At 43.7% G+C, this 18,274-nt stretch overlaps 1 protein-coding gene across 1 annotated transcript in view; it reads right to left on the bottom strand.

Annotated features, from left to right (window-relative positions):
• Positions 1 to 115: 115 nt before the first annotated feature.
• Positions 116 to 18,274, bottom strand: part of LOC307155271 (mucin-5B-like) — a gene marked incomplete at its 5' end in the record, with an annotated part of 31,922 nt that continues 13,763 nt past the window's right edge. Inside the window, 12 exons of the mRNA XM_079865833.1 lie at positions 116 to 340; positions 921 to 1,041; positions 1,345 to 1,384; positions 1,466 to 1,594; positions 1,733 to 1,828; positions 1,958 to 2,083; positions 2,178 to 2,218; positions 2,316 to 2,420; positions 2,707 to 2,875; positions 3,344 to 3,606; positions 3,691 to 4,152; positions 4,256 to 4,329. Of these exons, the coding sequence (XP_079721959.1) occupies positions 139 to 340; positions 921 to 1,041; positions 1,345 to 1,384; positions 1,466 to 1,594; positions 1,733 to 1,828; positions 1,958 to 2,083; positions 2,178 to 2,218; positions 2,316 to 2,420; positions 2,707 to 2,875; positions 3,344 to 3,606; positions 3,691 to 4,152; positions 4,256 to 4,329 (1,828 nt within the window). The 3' untranslated portion in view covers positions 116 to 138. The remainder of the gene's footprint in view (positions 341 to 920; positions 1,042 to 1,344; positions 1,385 to 1,465; positions 1,595 to 1,732; positions 1,829 to 1,957; positions 2,084 to 2,177; positions 2,219 to 2,315; positions 2,421 to 2,706; positions 2,876 to 3,343; positions 3,607 to 3,690; positions 4,153 to 4,255; positions 4,330 to 18,274) is intronic.

The following is an 18,274-nucleotide window of genomic DNA, read 5'->3' as shown; positions in this document are numbered from 1 at the left end:
AAGAGCTACTAGACAAGAAACAAAAGAGCTGTCATTCTCATGACACCATAGAGTTAATCACAAACATTTAAAATGTACAGTTTCATGCCATCAGATACATTTGAAATGGCTCTACTGTATGTTGTTAAAAAAGCAGGTTCACAATCTCCTCCGACGTCTCTTTAAGGAAGTAGATTGACCAGGGCAATCGCTGGCCTTGCAGCCACAAGAATCAATGTGAATGTATGAGTGGTTGATGTTTGACCCATCTGGGCAAGTCAGAGTCACTTCCTTTTTGGTGGTTGTCATTTCTTGACAGCACGAGCATGAATGCACAAGAGAGTTCGCTTCTACAGAATATCTGTTTTAACATACAATGAAGAGACGGTTCTGTTGTTAATTACCAGCACAGACAGTATAATTTTGTCTCTATAGTATGGAAGCTTGTTACTGCCATGGATTAAAAAAAATTGAAAATATAATTGCGACTTTTTATCTTACAATTCAGACTTTTTTTGCAATTCCGAGTCTTAATTCTCAGAATTGCGAAATATAAACTCACAAAAATGTCAAATGTCAGATATGAACACCACAGCAAGAAAAGTCAGAATTGTGAAATAAAAAGTCACAATTACCTGACTTTGCCATGGATTAAAAAAAATTGAAAATATAATTGCGACTTTTTATCTTACAATTCAGACTTTTTTTGCAATTCCGAGTCTTAATTCTCCGAATTGCGAAATATAAACTCACAAAAATGTCAAATGTCAGATATGAACACCACAGCAAGAAAAGTCAGAATTGTGAAATAAAAAGTCACAATTACCTTTTTTAAAATGTTTATTCTGTGGCAGAAACAAGCTTCCATACTATGTGGAGCAGTGGCATGGCACAAAATGTACATATATTTAGAAATTAATGATTCTGATTTTGATACTCACATTGATGAGGTACCACACAAGCCTGCACAAGACGTTATTTCCACAGGTGTGCTGCTTATACAGCCATTGCTGACCAAGATGGTGCTGTTCTTCTGGACATTACATTTGCTCTCCAGTATACCTAATAGAAATGAGAAACACATTAGGTAAGTGTTACAAAATATACTTCTACATCTTTTATGTCCTGGAAAAAATTTAAAAAGTACTATTATCTTCCCTCTCAAAATATTATTTTGCTCCCAAAAACAATATGGGCATCAGATGTATATGAGTGGCATTAACTGTCAATTTTATAAATCACAAATCATGATTCAAATGGTACATAAATGTTTCTAAAAGTGAAAATCGATTCTCATATGCAATTGTTGAATAATTATTTTTATATAATTCTTTTCCGTAATAAATTGTCTCAGCTGAGTCTCACATGTTTTACAGCAGCCATCTGCGTCTGTTGTCTCTGTTCCCTGTAGAAAATGAAAAAGCATTGACCATTACAAAGACTTAATTTTAACATTTAAATACCAACAGTTGAAAAAGCCACTTACAGGGATACAATCTTCAGCATTAAAGACAGGACAAGCAGTCTTAATCTCAACTGCCGATGATTTACCGCCGATTCGTTCACACTTGTATTTCACACATTTGTCATTAGTTGGTTGCCATGTCTGGTCAACCTGTTAGTGAAGAAATATATAGATTATAGACATATTAAAAGGTTTCTTCATGCAGAAATGAATGTCCTTTAGTTTGATGTAATAAGATGTGTTTTACAATACAGTTGTTAAAATGCTAGAAAGAATGTAAGAACTTACTGAAATCGTAACTGTGATGTTGTCATGCATAACCACACAATCAGTGCTAACACACTCTCCACAGCACTGACCAGGAATAAATTGGTACTCCTGATTCTATAGGAAAAGAGGAGAAATTGATACCTAACTGGGCATTGTGTTCTTTTAAAGCTGTCTTTGTTTATTATTCACATGTATAACCCAACTGAGCTAGTCTTCATTACAGGAATAAATAGACCTCTGTACCTCTGGACAGTTATAGTTGCAATCAGCTATCACACACTCTGGAGAAAGAAGTTTTGTTTCAGGGTCTACATTCCAACCACAGTAACAAAGTGTACAGGGATCATCATTTGGAATAGGTGAGCCAGGCTAGAGAGGAAAATAATGAGAGGGAATAAATGAGCACATAAGTTGTTTAGATATTTGATATGGTATTTATTTATACACAAAAATCAAATTTTACCTGATACACTGTGGTATTATGGACACAAACTTCCGCGGGTGCTGTAAAGAATAAGAAATGAATTGAGTGCACACCTGTGCATTGCACAATACTGAAACAGTAAATTATCATTCATTGAGAACTGTTTTTTATACTGACAGCAAACAAACTCTGGACAGCAGTTATCTGGAGTTACACTGAAGGATGGTATAAAGCCCAGTGGACATTGTAGTGTGGGAATAGGGCACAGATTTATATCGCAACCTGTAGAACAATATAAAACATTTTTGCTTAGCATTTCATTTTAAGTGTACAGACATTTCTACAATAAATGTTTAGACCACAAATGTGCTGTTTAACTTTTACAAGTCAAAGAGGCTCATCAGTTGAAAACCAGTTTAACAGTAAATATATACAAATAAATAGATGAAATATATAAAAGTAAATATATAAAATAAATAGTACTTAAATTAATTCTTATATGCACTTATGGAACCATATGTTTTAAAATGCCTGTCTCTCCAATCTTTGTTGTGTTCAGATCACTTACTGCATTCATAGATCTCACAGCAGTCAATTGTTTTGTTGACAAGCACTTGTCCAGGCTTATCACAAGTAACAGGTGGTGAAACAGGACAAGTAACAGGCTGGCAAAGGACCCTCAGTGTTTCACTCTCACACTGACACATTTGACATCCACTCTGCCAAGTATCATTGGGCTGCAAAACCAATAAAATTGGTCAGGTTCAACCCGTTTTCGTAGATGAGAAGCTGACATGGTTTACTTAATTCTGTTAACTTAATTATGTGAATGACCAATTGTTAATTTTGTGACTTTGCTTGATTTAAAGATGTTCATTGGTCCCCTACACCTGAGACTCCATTCATATTTTAATGAATGGTTCAGCAATCTTTCCATCAAAATATGCAAATCTACTATGCATATTCAAGAGGCTGCTTAACATCCATTTGCATTAGCTTGCCAACATGTTATTATTAAATATGATTAATTAATTATTAATCCAGAAGTACTTATCCAATGCAATGTAAGTTGCTTTGGATAAAAATGCCTGTCAAATGTAAACATGCTAATTTAATTTTTTTTTCCGGCTGAAATGGAGGGCCATGGGCCTACTGATCATACAACCTATGAAACAAAGGACCAAGTTATTTAAAGTAGGATGTACCTGTCTTGGTGGATCAAGAGCATCACACTTAGGCCCAAAGGTTGTAGTTATTACTTCTGTGTTTGTATTAGTTGTGGATATTAATGTGACTGGTTGTTTTGTGCCTATTGTTGATGCGCTCGAATATGTGGTTGTTTCAGGAGAAATGGATGGTGATGGAGAGGTTCCACAAGATGTTGAAATCTTTACGATATGACAAGTTGCATTACAGTGTGCAGTGAAGCACCAACCAAAGCCATCAGTAACATTATAAATGATATCACCTGTAAAAGACAGAAGTTACACAATTTTATACTGTCTCTCAAATATTCAATAACAATAAAAAAAAGTATGAGAAGTATTTGTACCTGATTGAAAATGTGTGCCATTCACAAGACAACAAACAATAGAAGTGGTTGAGAAAAGAGAGGATTCTGTAGTCACAGGAAGGGAAAAATGTGGTGGTGTTTGTGTAATGGGAGCAATTGAGGTCTCCATAGATGTGGATGAGTAGAAAACGTTGGTAGTGGTAATTGCTGTACTGGATGATTTGGTTGTTTCGAATGAGGTTTCCTCTTCTAAAGTGGATGTTGCTGTAGTTGTTGGTTGGCCAGTTGTTATCACCTTCGGAGGCCTGGTGGTTGACAAAGGTGTCTCAGATGTGGTCAATTCATTCTCAGTTACAGTCTCAGTTGTTGTTACTTCTCCAGTTGTTTGAGTAGCTGTAGATAATTTTGAAGTTGTGTAGACACTGCTTGGAGATGATGTTTCTGTAGGTGGCTGGACAGTGGTGCTTCCCTCCTCGACAAGAACAGTGGTGGATGAAATGGCTGGTGTGGTTGTTGAAAGAGTTGTTTCAGCTTTGACTGGTTTTGTTGTTGAAGAAAGACCCTGAGTGCTAACCTCATACCCAGTGGACGATTCAACACTCACTGTTGTTGACACAAGTGTACTGACTGGCACTGCAGTTGTCTTTGTTAGCGTTGTTGGTTGCGTAGATGTAACAACTGGTAGTGAAGTTTGTGTCACTGGGAGAGATGTGCTTGTGGATGTCGACGTTTCAGATGATGTAGCTGTTAACTCTTCTAAAGTGGTCGCGGCTGTAGTTGTTGGTAGGCTTGTTTGACCAGTTGTTACTACCTTTGGCGGCCTGGTGGTGGACAAAGGTGTCGGAGGTGTGGTCAATTCGTTCTCAGTTACAGTCTCAGTTGTTGTTACTTCACCAGTTGTTTGAGTAGCTGTAGATGATTTTGAAGTTGTGTAAACACTGCTTGGAGATGATGTTCCTGTAGGTGGCTGGACAGTGGTGCTTCCCTCCTCTACAAGGACAGTGGTGGATGAAATGGCTGGTGTGGTTGTTGAAAGAGTTGTTTCAGCTTTGACTGGTTTTGTTGTTGAAGAAAGACCCTGAGTGCTAACCTCATACCCAGTGGACGATTCAACACTCACTGTTGTTGACACAAGTGTAGTGACTGGCACTGCAGTTGTCTTTGTTAGCGTTGTTGGTTGCGTGGATGTAACAACTGGTAGTGAAGTTTGTGTCACTGGGAGAGGTGTGCTTGTGGATGTCGACGTTTCAGATGATGTAGCTGTTGACTCTTCTAAAGTGGTCGTGGCTGTAGTTGTTGGTAGGTTTGTTTGACCAGTTGTTACCACCTTTGGCGGCCTGGTGGTGGACAAAAGTGTCGGAGATGTGGTCAATTCGTTCTCAGTTACAGTCTCAGTTGTTGTTACTTCTCCAGTTGTTTGAGTAGCTGTAGATGATTTTGAAGTTGTGTAGACACTGCTTGGAGATGATGTTCCTGTAGGTGGCTGGACAGTGGTGCTTCCCTCCTCGACAAGAACAGTGGTGGATGAAATGGCTGGTGTGGTTGTTGAAAGAGTTGTTTCAGCTTTGACTGGTTTTGTTGTTGAAGAAAGACCCTGAGTGCTAACCTCATACCCAGTGGACGATTCAACACTCACTGTTGTTGACACAAATGTAGTGACTGGCACTGCAGTTGTCTTTGTTAGCGTTGTTGGTTGCGTGGATGTAACAACTGGTAGTGAAGTTTGTGTCACTGGGAGAGGTGTGCTTGTGGATGTCGACATTTCAGATGATGTAGCTGTTAACTCTTCTAAAGTGGTCGTGGCTGTAGTTGTTGGTAGGCTTGTTTGACCAGTTGTTACCACCTTTGGTGGCCTGGTGGTGGACAAAAGTGTCGGAGATGTGGTCAATTCATTCTCAGTTACAGTCTCAGTTGTTGTTACTTCTCCAGTTGTTTGAGTAGCTGTAGATGATTTTGAAGTTGTGTAGACACTGCTTGGAGATGATGTTCCTGTTGGAGGCAGGACAGTGGTGGTTCCCTCCTCGACAAGAACAGTGGTGGATGAAATGGCTGGTGTGGTTGTTGAAAGAGTTGTTTCAGCTTTGACTGGTTTTGTTGTTGAAGAAAGACCCTGAGTGCTAACCTCATACCCAGTGGACGATTCAACACTCACTGTTGTTGACACAAGTGTAGTGACTGGCACTGCAGTTGTCTTTGTTAGCGTTGTTGGTTGCGTAGATGTAACGACTGGTAGTGAAGTTTGTGTCACTGGGAGAGATGTGCTTGTGGATGTCGACGTTTCAGATGATGTAGCTGTTAACTCTTCTAAAGTGGTCGTGGCTGTAGTTGTTGGTAGGATTGTTTGACCAGTTGTTACCACCTTTGGCGGCCTGGTGGTGGACAAAGGTGTCGGTGATGTGGTCAATTCATTCTCAGTTACAGTCTCAGTTGTTGTTACTTCTACAGTTGTTTGAGTAGCTGTAGATGATTTTGAAGTTGTGTAGACACTGCTTGGAGATGATGTTCCTGTAGGTGCCTGGACAGTGGTGCTTCCCTCCTCAACAAGGACAGTAGTGGATGAGATGGCTGGTGTGGTGGTTGAAAGAGTTGTTTCAGCTTTGACTGGTTTTGTTGTTGAAGAAAGACCTTGAGTGCTAACCTCATACCCAGTGGACGATTCAACACTCACTGTTGTTGACACAAGTGTAGTGACTGGCACTGCAGTTGTCTTTGTTAGCGTTGTTGGTTGCGTGGATGTAACAACTGGTAGTGAAGTTTGTGTCACTGGGAGAGGTGTGCTTGTGGATGTCGACGTTTCAGATGATGTAGCTGTTGACTCTTCTAAAGTGGTCGTGGCTGTAGTTGTTGGTAGGTTTGTTTGACCAGTTGTTACCACCTTTGGCGGCCTGGTGGTGGACAAAAGTGTCGGAGATGTGGTCAATTCGTTCTCAGTTACAGTCTCAGTTGTTGTTACTTCTCCAGTTGTTTGAGTAGCTGTAGATGATTTTGAAGTTGTGTAGACACTGCTTGGAGATGATGTTCCTGTAGGTGGCTGGACAGTGGTGCTTCCCTCCTCGACAAGAACAGTGGTGGATGAAATGGCTGGTGTGGTTGTTGAAAGAGTTGTTTCAGCTTTGACTGGTTTTGTTGTTGAAGAAAGACCCTGAGTGCTAACCTCATACCCAGTGGACGATTCAACACTCACTGTTGTTGACACAAATGTAGTGACTGGCACTGCAGTTGTCTTTGTTAGCGTTGTTGGTTGCGTGGATGTAACAACTGGTAGTGAAGTTTGTGTCACTGGGAGAGGTGTGCTTGTGGATGTCGACGTTTCAGATGATGTAGCTGTTAACTCTTCTAAAGTGGTCGTGGCTGTAGTTGTTGGTAGGCTTGTTTGACCAGTTGTTACCACCTTTGGTGGCCTGGTGGTGGACAAAAGTGTCGGAGATGTGGTCAATTCATTCTCAGTTACAGTCTCAGTTGTTGTTACTTCTCCAGTTGTTTGAGTAGCTGTAGATGATTTTGAAGTTGTGTAGACACTGCTTGGAGATGATGTTCCTGTTGGAGGCAGGACAGTGGTGGTTCCCTCCTCGACAAGAACAGTGGTGGATGAAATGGCTGGTGTGGTTGTTGAAAGAGTTGTTTCAGCTTCGACTGGTTTTGTTGTTGAAGAAAGACCCTGAGTGCTAACCTCATACCCAGTGGACGATTCAACACTCACTGTTGTTGACACAAGTGTAGTGACTGGCACTGCAGTTGTCTTTGTTAGCGTTGTTGGTTGCGTAGATGTAACGACTGGTAGTGAAGTTTGTGTCACTGGGAGAGATGTGCTTGTGGATGTCGACGTTTCAGATGATGTAGCTGTTAACTCTTCTAAAGTGGTCGTGGCTGTAGTTGTTGGTAGGATTGTTTGACCAGTTGTTACCACCTTTGGCGGCCTGGTGGTGGACAAAGGTGTCGGAGATGTGGTCAATTCATTCTCAGTTACAGTCTCAGTTGTTGCTACTTCTACAGTTGTTTGAGTAGCTGTAGATGATTTTGAAGTTGTGTAGACACTGCTTGGAGATGATGTTCCTGTAGGTGCCTGGACAGTGGTGCTTCCCTCCTCAACAAGGACAGTAGTGGATGAGATGGCTGGTGTGGTGGTTGAAAGAGTTGTTTCAGCTTTGACTGGTTTTGTTGTTGAAGAAAGACCTTGAGTGCTAACCTCATACCCAGTGGACGATTCAACACTCACTGTTGTTGACACAAGTGTAGTGACTGGCACTGCAGTTGTCTTTGTTAGCGTTGTTGGTTGCGTGGATGTAACAACTGGTAGTGAAGTTTGTGTCACTGGGAGAGGTGTGCTTGTGGATGTCGACGTTTCAGATGATGTAGCTGTTGACTCTTCTAAAGTGGTCGTGGCTGTAGTTGTTGGTAGGTTTGTTTGACCAGTTGTTACCACCTTTGGCGGCCTGGTGGTGGACAAAAGTGTCGGAGATGTGGTCAATTCGTTCTCAGTTACAGTCTCAGTTGTTGTTACTTCTCCAGTTGTTTGAGTAGCTGTAGATGATTTTGAAGTTGTGTAGACACTGCTTGGAGATGATGTTCCTGTAGGTGGCTGGACAGTGGTGCTTCCCTCCTCGACAAGAACAGTGGTGGATGAAATGGCTGGTGTGGTTGTTGAAAGAGTTGTTTCAGCTTTGACTGGTTTTGTTGTTGAAGAAAGACCCTGAGTGCTAACCTCATACCCAGTGGACGATTCAACACTCACTGTTGTTGACACAAATGTAGTGACTGGCACTGCAGTTGTCTTTGTTAGCGTTGTTGGTTGCGTGGATGTAACAACTGGTAGTGAAGTTTGTGTCACTGGGAGAGGTGTGCTTGTGGATGTCGACGTTTCAGATGATGTAGCTGTTAACTCTTCTAAAGTGGTCGTGGCTGTAGTTGTTGGTAGGCTTGTTTGACCAGTTGTTACCACCTTTGGTGGCCTGGTGGTGGACAAAAGTGTCGGAGATGTGGTCAATTCATTCTCAGTTACAGTCTCAGTTGTTGTTACTTCTCCAGTTGTTTGAGTAGCTGTAGATGATTTTGAAGTTGTGTAGACACTGCTTGGAGATGATGTTCCTGTTGGAGGCAGGACAGTGGTGGTTCCCTCCTCGACAAGAACAGTGGTGGATGAAATGGCTGGTGTGGTTGTTGAAAGAGTTGTTTCAGCTTTGACTGGTTTTGTTGTTGAAGAAAGACCCTGAGTGCTAACCTCATACCCAGTGGACGATTCAACACTCACTGTTGTTGACACAAGTGTAGTGACTGGCACTGCAGTTGTCTTTGTTAGCGTTGTTGGTTGCGTAGATGTAACGACTGGTAGTGAAGTTTGTGTCACTGGGAGAGATGTGCTTGTGGATGTCGACGTTTCAGATGATGTAGCTGTTAACTCTTCTAAAGTGGTCGTGGCTGTAGTTGTTGGTAGGATTGTTTGACCAGTTGTTACCACCTTTGGCGGCCTGGTGGTGGACAAAGGTGTCGGAGATGTGGTCAATTCATTCTCAGTTACAGTCTCAGTTGTTGCTACTTCTACAGTTGTTTGAGTAGCTGTAGATGATTTTGAAGTTGTGTAGACACTGCTTGGAGATGATGTTCCTGTAGGTGCCTGGACAGTGGTGCTTCCCTCCTCAACAAGGACAGTAGTGGATGAGATGGCTGGTGTGGTGGTTGAAAGAGTTGTTTCAGCTTTGACTGGTTTTGTTGTTGAAGAAAGACCTTGAGTGCTAACCTCATACCCAGTGGACGATTCAACACTCACTGTTGTTGACACAAGTGTAGTGACTGGCACTGCAGTTGTCTTTGTTAGCGTTGTTGGTTGCGTGGATGTAACAACTGGTAGTGAAGTTTGTGTGACTGGGAGAGGTGTGCTTGTGGATGTCGACGTTTCAGATGATGTAGCTGTTAACTCTTCTAAAGTGGTCGTGGCTGTAGTTGTTGGTAGGCTTATTTGACCAGTTGTTACCACCTTTGGCGGCCTGGTGGTGGACAAAAGTGTCGGAGATGTGGTCAATTCGTTCTCAGTTACAGTCTCAGTTGTTGTTACTTCTCCAGTTGTTTGAGTAGCTGTAGATGATTTTGAAGTTGTGTAGACACTGCTTGGAGATGTTGTTCCTGTAGGTGGCTGGACAGTGGTGCTTCCCTCCTCGACAAGAACAGTGGTGGATGAAATGGCTGGTGTGGTTGTTGAAAGAGTTGTTTCAGCTTTGACTGGTTTTGTTGTTGAAGAAAGACCCTGAGTGCTAACCTCATACCCAGTGGACGATTCAACACTCACTGTTGTTGACACAAATGTAGTGACTGGCACTGCAGTTGTCTTTGTTAGCGTTGTTGGTTGCGTGGATGTAACAACTGGTAATGAAGTTTGTGTCACTGGGAGAGGTGTGCTTGTGGATGTCGACGTTTCAGATGATGTAGCTGTTAACTCTTCTAAAGTGGTCGTGGCTGTAGTTGTTGGTAGGCTTGTTTGACCAGTTGTTACCACCTTTGGCGGCCTGGTGGTGGAAAAAAGTGTCGGAGATGTGGTCAATTCGTTCTCAGTTATAGTCTCAGTTGTTGTTACTTCTCCAGTTGTTTGAGTAGCTGTAGATGATTTTGAAGTTGTGTAGACACTGCTTGGAGATGATGTTCCTGTAGGTGGCTGGACAGTGGTGCTTCCCTCCTCGACAAGAACAGTGGTGGATGAAATGGCTGGTGTGGTTGTTGAAAGAGTTGTTTCAGCTTTGACTGGTTTTGTTGTTGAAGAAAGACCCTGAGTGCTAACCTCATACCCAGTGGACGATTCAACACTCACTGTTGTTGACACAAGTGTAGTGACTGGCACTGCAGTTGTCTTTGTTAGCGTTGTTGGTTGCGTAGATGTAACGACTGGTAGTGAAGTTTGTGTCACTGGGAGAGATGTGCTTGTGGATGTCGACGTTTCAGATGATGTAGCTGTTAACTCTTCTAAAGTGGTCGTGGCTGTAGTTGTTGGTAGGCTTGTTTGACCAGTTGTTACCACCTTTGGCGGCCTGGTGGTGGACAAAAGTGTCGGAGATGTGGTCAATTCGTTCTCAGTTACAGTCTCAGTTGTTGTTACTTCTCCAGTTGTTTGAGTAGCTGTAGATGATTTTGAAGTTGTGTAGACACTGCTTGGAGATGATGTTCCTGTTGGAGGCTGGACAGTGGTGCTTCCCTCCTCGACAAGTTCAGTGGTGGTTGAAATGGCTGGTGTGGTTGTTGAAAGAGTTGTTTCAGCTTTGACTGGTTTTGTTGTTGAAGAAAGACCCTGAGTGCTAACCTCATACCCAGTGGACGATTCAACACTCACTGTTGTTGACACAAATGTAGTGACTGGCACTGCAGTTGTCTTTGTTAGCGTTGTTGGTTGCGTGGATGTAACAACTGGTAATGAAGTTTGTGTCACTGGGAGAGGTGTGCTTGTGGATGTCGACGTTTCAGATGATGTAGCTGTTAACTCTTCTAAAGTGGTCGTGGCTGTAGTTGTTGGTAGGCTTGTTTGACCAGTTGTTACCACCTTTGGCGGCCTGGTGGTGGAAAAAAGTGTCGGAGATGTGGTCAATTCGTTCTCAGTTATAGTCTCAGTTGTTGTTACTTCTCCAGTTGTTTGAGTAGCTGTAGATGATTTTGAAGTTGTGTAGACACTGCTTGGAGATGATGTTCCTGTAGGTGGCTGGACAGTGGTGCTTCCCTCCTCGACAAGAACAGTGGTGGATGAAATGGCTGGTGTGGTTGTTGAAAGAGTTGTTTCAGCTTTGACTGGTTTTGTTGTTGAAGAAAGACCCTGAGTGCTAACCTCATACCCAGTGGACGATTCAACACTCACTGTTGTTGACACAAGTGTAGTGACTGGCACTGCAGTTGTCTTTGTTAGCGTTGTTGGTTGCGTAGATGTAACGACTGGTAGTGAAGTTTGTGTCACTGGGAGAGATGTGCTTGTGGATGTCGACGTTTCAGATGATGTAGCTGTTAACTCTTCTAAAGTGGTCGTGGCTGTAGTTGTTGGTAGGCTTGTTTGACCAGTTGTTACCACCTTTGGCGGCCTGGTGGTGGACAAAAGTGTCGGAGATGTGGTCAATTCGTTCTCAGTTACAGTCTCAGTTGTTGTTACTTCTCCAGTTGTTTGAGTAGCTGTAGATGATTTTGAAGTTGTGTAGACACTGCTTGGAGATGATGTTCCTGTTGGAGGCTGGACAGTGGTGCTTCCCTCCTCGACAAGAACAGTGGTGGATGAAATGGCTGGTGTGGTTGTTGAAAGAGTTGTTTCAGCTTTGACTGGTTTTGTTGTTGAAGAAAGACCCTGAGTGCTAACCTCATACCCAGTGGACGATTCAACACTCACGGTTGTTGACACAAGTGTAGTGACTGGCACTGCAGTTGTCTTTGTTAGCGTTGTTGGTTGCGTGGATGTAACAACTGGTAGTGAAGTTTGTGTCACTGGGAGAGGTGTGCTTGTGGATGTCGACGTTTCAGATGATGTAGCTGTTAACTCTTCTAAAGTGGTCGTGGCTGTAGTTGTTGGTAGGCTTGTTTGACCAGTTGTTACCACCTTTGGCGGCCTGGTGGTGGACAAAGGTGTCGGAGATGTGGTCAATTCGTTCTCAGTTACAGTCTCAGTTGTTGTTACTTCTCCAGTTGTTTGAGTAGCTGTAGATGATTTTGAAGTTGTGTAGACACTGCTTGGAGATGTTGTTCCTGTAGGTGGCTGGACAGTGGTGCTTCCCTCCTCGACAAGAACAGTGGTGGATGAAATGGCTAGTGTGGTTGTTGAAAGAGTTGTTTCAGCTTTGACTGGTTTTGTTGTTGAAGAAAGACCCTGAGTGCTAACCTCATACCCAGTGGACGATTCAACACTCACTGTTGTTGACACAAGTGTAGTGACTGGCACTGCAGTTGTCTTTGTTAGCGTTGTTGGTTGAGTAGATGTAACAACTGGTAGTGAAGTTTGTGTCACTGGGACAGATGTGCTTGTGGATGTCGACGTTTCAGATGATGTAGCGGTTAACTCTTCTAAAGTGGTCGTGGCTGTAGTTGTTGGTAGGCTTGTTTGACCAGTTGTTACCACCTTTGGTGGCCTGGTGGTGGACAAAAGTGTCGGAGATGTGGTCAATTCGTTCTCAGTTACAGTCTCAGTTGTTGTTACTTCTCCAGTTGTTTGAGTAGCTGTAGATGATTTTGAAGTTGTGTAGACACTGCTTGGAGATGATGTTCCTGTAGGTGGCTGGACAGTGGTGCTTCCCTCCTCGACAAGAACAGTGGTGGATGAAATGGCTGGTGTGGTGGTTGAAAGAGTTGTTTCAGCTTTGACTGGTTTTGTTGTTGAAGAAAGACCCTGAGTGCTAACCTCATACCCAGTGGACGATTCAACACTCACGGTTGTTGACACAAGTGTAGTGACTGGCACTGCAGTTGTCTTTGTTAGCGTTGTTGGTTGCGTGGATGTAACAACTGGTAGTGAAGTTTGTGTCACTGGGAGAGGTGTGCTTGTGGATGTCGACGTTTCAGATGATGTAGCTGTTAACTCTTCTAAAGTGGTCGTGGCTGTAGTTGTTGGTAGGCTTGTTTGACCAGTTGTTACCACCTTTGGCGGCCTGGTGGTGGACAAAGGTGTCGGAGATGTGGTCAATTCGTTCTCAGTTACAGTCTCAGTTGTTGTTACTTCTCCAGTTGTTTGAGTAGCTGTAGATGATTTTGAAGTTGTGTAGACACTGCTTGGAGATGTTGTTCCTGTAGGTGGCTGGACAGTGGTGCTTCCCTCCTCGACAAGAACAGTGGTGGATGAAATGGCTGGTGTGGTTGTTGAAAGAGTTGTTTCAGCTTTGACTGGTTTTGTTGTTGAAGAAAGACCCTGAGTGCTAACCTCATACCCAGTGGACGATTCAACACTCACTGTTGTTGACACAAGTGTAGTGACTGGCACTGCAGTTGTCTTTGTTAGCGTTGTTGGTTGAGTAGATGTAACAACTGGTAGTGAAGTTTGTGTCACTGGGACAGATGTGCTTGTGGATGTCGACGTTTCAGATGATGTAGCGGTTAACTCTTCTAAAGTGGTCGTGGCTGTAGTTGTTGGTAGGCTTGTTTGACCAGTTGTTACCACCTTTGGCGGCCTGGTGGTGGACAAAAGTGTCGGAGATGTGGTCAATTCGTTCTCAGTAACAGTCTCAGTTGTTGTTACTTCTCCAGTTGTTTGAGTAGCTGTAGATGATTTTGAAGTTGTGTAGACACTGCTTGGAGATGATGTTCCTGTTGGAGGCTGGACAGTGGTGCTTCCCTCCTCGACAAGAACAGTGGTGGATGAAATGGCTGGTGTGGTTGTTGAAAGAGTTGTTTCAGCTTTGACTGGTTTTGTTGTTGAAGAAAGACCCTGAGTGCTAACCTCATACCCAGTGGACGATTCAACACTCACGGTTGTTGACACAAGTGTAGTGACTGGCACTGCAGTTGTCTTTGTTAGCGTTGTTGGTTGTGTGGATGTAACAACTGGTAGTGAAGTTTGTGTCACTGGGAGAGGTGTGCTTGTGGATGTCGACGTTTCAGATGATGTAGCTGTTAACTCTTCTAAAGTGGTCGTGGCTGTAGTTGTTGGTAGGCTTGTTTGACCAGTTGTTACCACCTTTGGCGGCCTGGTGGTGGACAAAGGTGTCGGAGATGTGGTCAATTCGTTCTCAGTTACAGTCTCAGTTGTTGTTACTTCTCCAGTTGTTTGAGTAGCTGTAGATGATTTTGAAGTTGTGAAGACACTGCTTGGAGATGATGCTTCTGTTGGAGGCTGGACAGTGGTGCTTCCCTCCTCGACAAGAACAGTGGTGGATGAAATGGCTGGTGTGGTTGTTGAAAGAGTTGTTTCAGCTTTGACTGGTTTTGTTGTTGAAGAAAGACCCTGAGTGCTAACCTCATACCCAGTGGACGATTCAACACTCACGGTTGTTGACACAAGTGTAGTGACTGGCACTGCAGTTGTCTTTGTTAGCGTTGTTGGTTGCGTGGATGTAACAACTGGTAGTGGAGTTTGTGTCACTGGGAGAGGTGTGCTTGTGGATGTCGACGTTTCAGATGATGTAGCTGTTAACTCTTCTAAAGTGGTCGTGGCTATAGTTGTTGGTAGGCTTGTTTGACCAGTTGTTACCACCTTTGGTGGCCTGGTGGTGGACAAAAGTGTCGGAGATGTGGTCAATACGTTCTCAGTTACAGTCTCAGTTGTTGTTACTTCTCCAGTTGTTTGAGTAGCTGTAGATGATTTTGAAGTTGTGTAGACACTGCTTAGAGATGATGTTCCTGTTGGAGGCTGGACAGTGGTGCTTCCCTCCTCGACAAGAACAGTGGTGGATGAAATGGCTGGTGTGGTTGTTGAAAGAGTTGTTTCAGCTTTGACTGGTTTTGTTGTTGAAGAAAGACCCTGAGTGCTAACCTCATACCCAGTGGACGATTCAACACTCACTGTTGTTGACACAAGTGTAGTGACTGGCACTGCAGTTGTCTTTGTTAGCGTTGTTGGTTGCATGGATGTAACAACTGGTAGTGAAGTTTGTGTCACTGGGAGAGGTGTGCTTGTGGATGTCGACGTTTCAGATGATGTAGCTGTTAACTCTTCTAAAGTGGTCGTGGCTTTAGTTGTTGGTAGGCTTGTTTGACCAGTTGTTACCACCTTTGGCGGCCTGGTGGTGGACAAAAGTGTCGGAGATGTGGTCAATTCGTTCTCAGTTACAGTCTCAGTTGTTGTTACTTCTCCAGTTGTTTGAGTAGCTGTAGATGATTTTGAAGTTGTGTAGACACTGCTTGGAGATGATGTTCCTGTAGGTGGCTGGACAGTGGTGCTTCCCTCCTCGACAAGAACAGTGGTGGATGAAATGGCTGGTGTGGTGGTTGAAAGAGTTGTTTCAGCTTTGACTGGTTTTGTTGTTGAAGAAAGACCCTGAGTGCTAACCTCATACCCAGTGGACGATTCAACACTCACTGTTGTTGACACAAGTGTAGTGACTGGCACTGCAGTTGTCTTTGTTAGCGTTGTTGGTTGCGTAGATGTAACAACTGGTAGTGAAGTTTGTGTCACTGGGACAGATGTGCTTGTGGATGTCGACGTTTCAGATGATGTAGCGGTTAACTCTTCTAAAGTGGTCATGGCTGTAGTTGTTGGTAGGCTTGTTTGACCAGTTGTTACCACCTTTGGCGGCCTGGTGGTGGACAAATGTGTCAGAGATGTGGTCAATTCGTTCTCAGTTACAGTCTCAGTTGTTGTTACTTCTCCAGTTGTTTGAGTAGCTGTAGATGATTTTGAAGTTGTGTAGACACTGCTTGGAGATGGTGTTCCTGTAGGTGGCTGGACACTGGTGCTTCCCTCCTCGACAAGAACAGTGGTGGATGAAATGGCTGGTGTTGTTGTTGAAAGAGTTGTTTCAGCTTTTACTGGTTTTGTTGTTGAAGAAAGATCCTGAGTGCTAACCTCATACCCAGTGGACGATTCAACACTCACGGTTGTTGACACAAGTGTAGTAACTGGCACTGCAGTTGTCTTTGTTAGCGTTGTTGGTTGCGTGGATGTAACAACTGGTAGTGGAGTTTGTGTCACTGGGAGAGGTGTGCTTGTGGATGTCGACGTTTCAGATGATGTAGCTGTTAACTCTTCTAAAGTGGTCGTGGCTGTAGTTGTTGGTAGGCTTATTTGACCAGTTGTTACCACCTTTGGCGGCCTGGTGGTGGACAAAAGTGTCGGAGATGTGGTCAATTCGTTCTCAGTTACAGTCTCAGTTGTTGTTACTTCTCCAGTTGTTTGAGTAGCTGTAGATGATTTTGAAGTTGTGTAGACACTGCTTGGAGATGTTGTTCCTGTAGGTGGCTGGACAGTGGTGCTTCCCTCCTCGACAAGAACAGTGGTGGATGAAATGGCTGGTGTGGTTGTTGAAAGAGTTGTTTCAGCTTTGACTGGTTTTGTTGTTGAAGAAAGACCCTGAGTGCTAACCTCATACCCAGTGGACGATTCAACACTCACTGTTGTTGACACAAATGTAGTGACTGGCACTGCAGTTGTCTTTGTTAGCGTTGTTGGTTGCGTGGATGTAACAACTGGTAGTGAAGTTTGTGTCACTGGGAGAGGTGTGCTTGTGGATGTCGACGTTTCAGATGATGTAGCTGTTAACTCTTCTAAAGTGGTCGTGGCTGTAGTTGTTGGTAGGCTTATTTGACCAGTTGTTACCACCTTTGGCGGCCTGGTGGTGGACAAAAGTGTCGGAGATGTGGTCAATTCGTTCTCAGTTACAGTCTCAGTTGTTGTTACTTCTCCAGTTGTTTGAGTAGCTGTAGATGATTTTGAAGTTGTGTAGACACTGCTTGGAGATGTTGTTCCTGTAGGTGGCTGGACAGTGGTGCTTCCCTCCTCGACAAGAACAGTGGTGGATGAAATGGCTGGTGTGGTTGTTGAAAGAGTTGTTTCAGCTTTGACTGGTTTTGTTGTTGAAGAAAGACCCTGAGTGCTAACCTCATACCCAGTGGACGATTCAACACTCACTGTTGTTGACACAAATGTAGTGACTGGCACTGCAGTTGTCTTTGTTAGCGTTGTTGGTTGCGTGGATGTAACAACTGGTAGTGAAGTTTGTGTCACTGGGAGAGGTGTGCTTGTGGATGTCGACGTTTCAGATGATGTAGCTGTTAACTCTTCTAAAGTGGTCGTGGCTGTAGTTGTTGGTAGGCTTATTTGACCAGTTGTTACCACCTTTGGCGGCCTGGTGGTGGACAAAAGTGTCGGAGATGTGGTCAATTCGTTCTCAGTTACAGTCTCAGTTGTTGTTACTTCTCCAGTTGTTTGAGTAGCTGTAGATGATTTTGAAGTTGTGTAGACACTGCTTGGAGATGTTGTTCCTGTAGGTGGCTGGACAGTGGTGCTTCCCTCCTCGACAAGAACAGTGGTGGATGAAATGGCTGGTGTGGTGGTTGAAAGAGTTGTTTCAGCTTTGACTGGTTTTGTTGTTGAAGAAAGACCCTGAGTGCTAACCTCATACCCAGTGGACGATTCAACACTCACTGTTGTTGACACAAGTGTAGTGACTGGCACTGCAGTTGTCTTTGTTAGCGTTGTTGGTTGCGTAGATGTAACAACTGGTAGTGAAGTTTGTGTCACTGGGACAGATGTGCTTGTGGATGTCGACGTTTCAGATGATGTAGCGGTTAACTCTTCTAAAGTGGTCATGGCTGTAGTTGTTGGTAGGCTTGTTTGACCAGTTGTTACCACCTTTGGCGGCCTGGTGGTGGACAAAGGTGTCAGAGATGTGGTCAATTCGTTCTCAGTTACAGTCTCAGTTGTTGTTACTTCTCCAGTTGTTTGAGTAGCTGTAGATGATTTTGAAGTTGTGTAGACACTGCTTGGAGATGGTGTTCCTGTAGGTGGCTGGACACTGGTGCTTCCCTCCTCGACAAGAACAGTGGTGGATGAAATGGCTGGTGTTGTTGTTGAAAGAGTTGTTTCAGCTTTGACTGGTTTTGTTGTTGAAGAAAGATCCTGAGTGCTAACCTCATACCCAGTGGACGATTCAACACTCACGGTTGTTGACACAAGTGTAGTAACTGGCACTGCAGTTGTCTTTGTTAGCGTTGTTGGTTGCGTGGATGTAACAACTGGTAGTGGAGT

This window comes from Squalius cephalus (assembly GCF_949319135.1).
Source record: "Squalius cephalus genome assembly, chromosome: 3".
Lineage (NCBI taxonomy): Eukaryota > Metazoa > Chordata > Actinopteri > Cypriniformes > Leuciscidae > Squalius > Squalius cephalus.
Note: the sequence above shows the minus strand (reverse complement) of the source record. Positions and strands in the feature narration are given on the sequence as shown.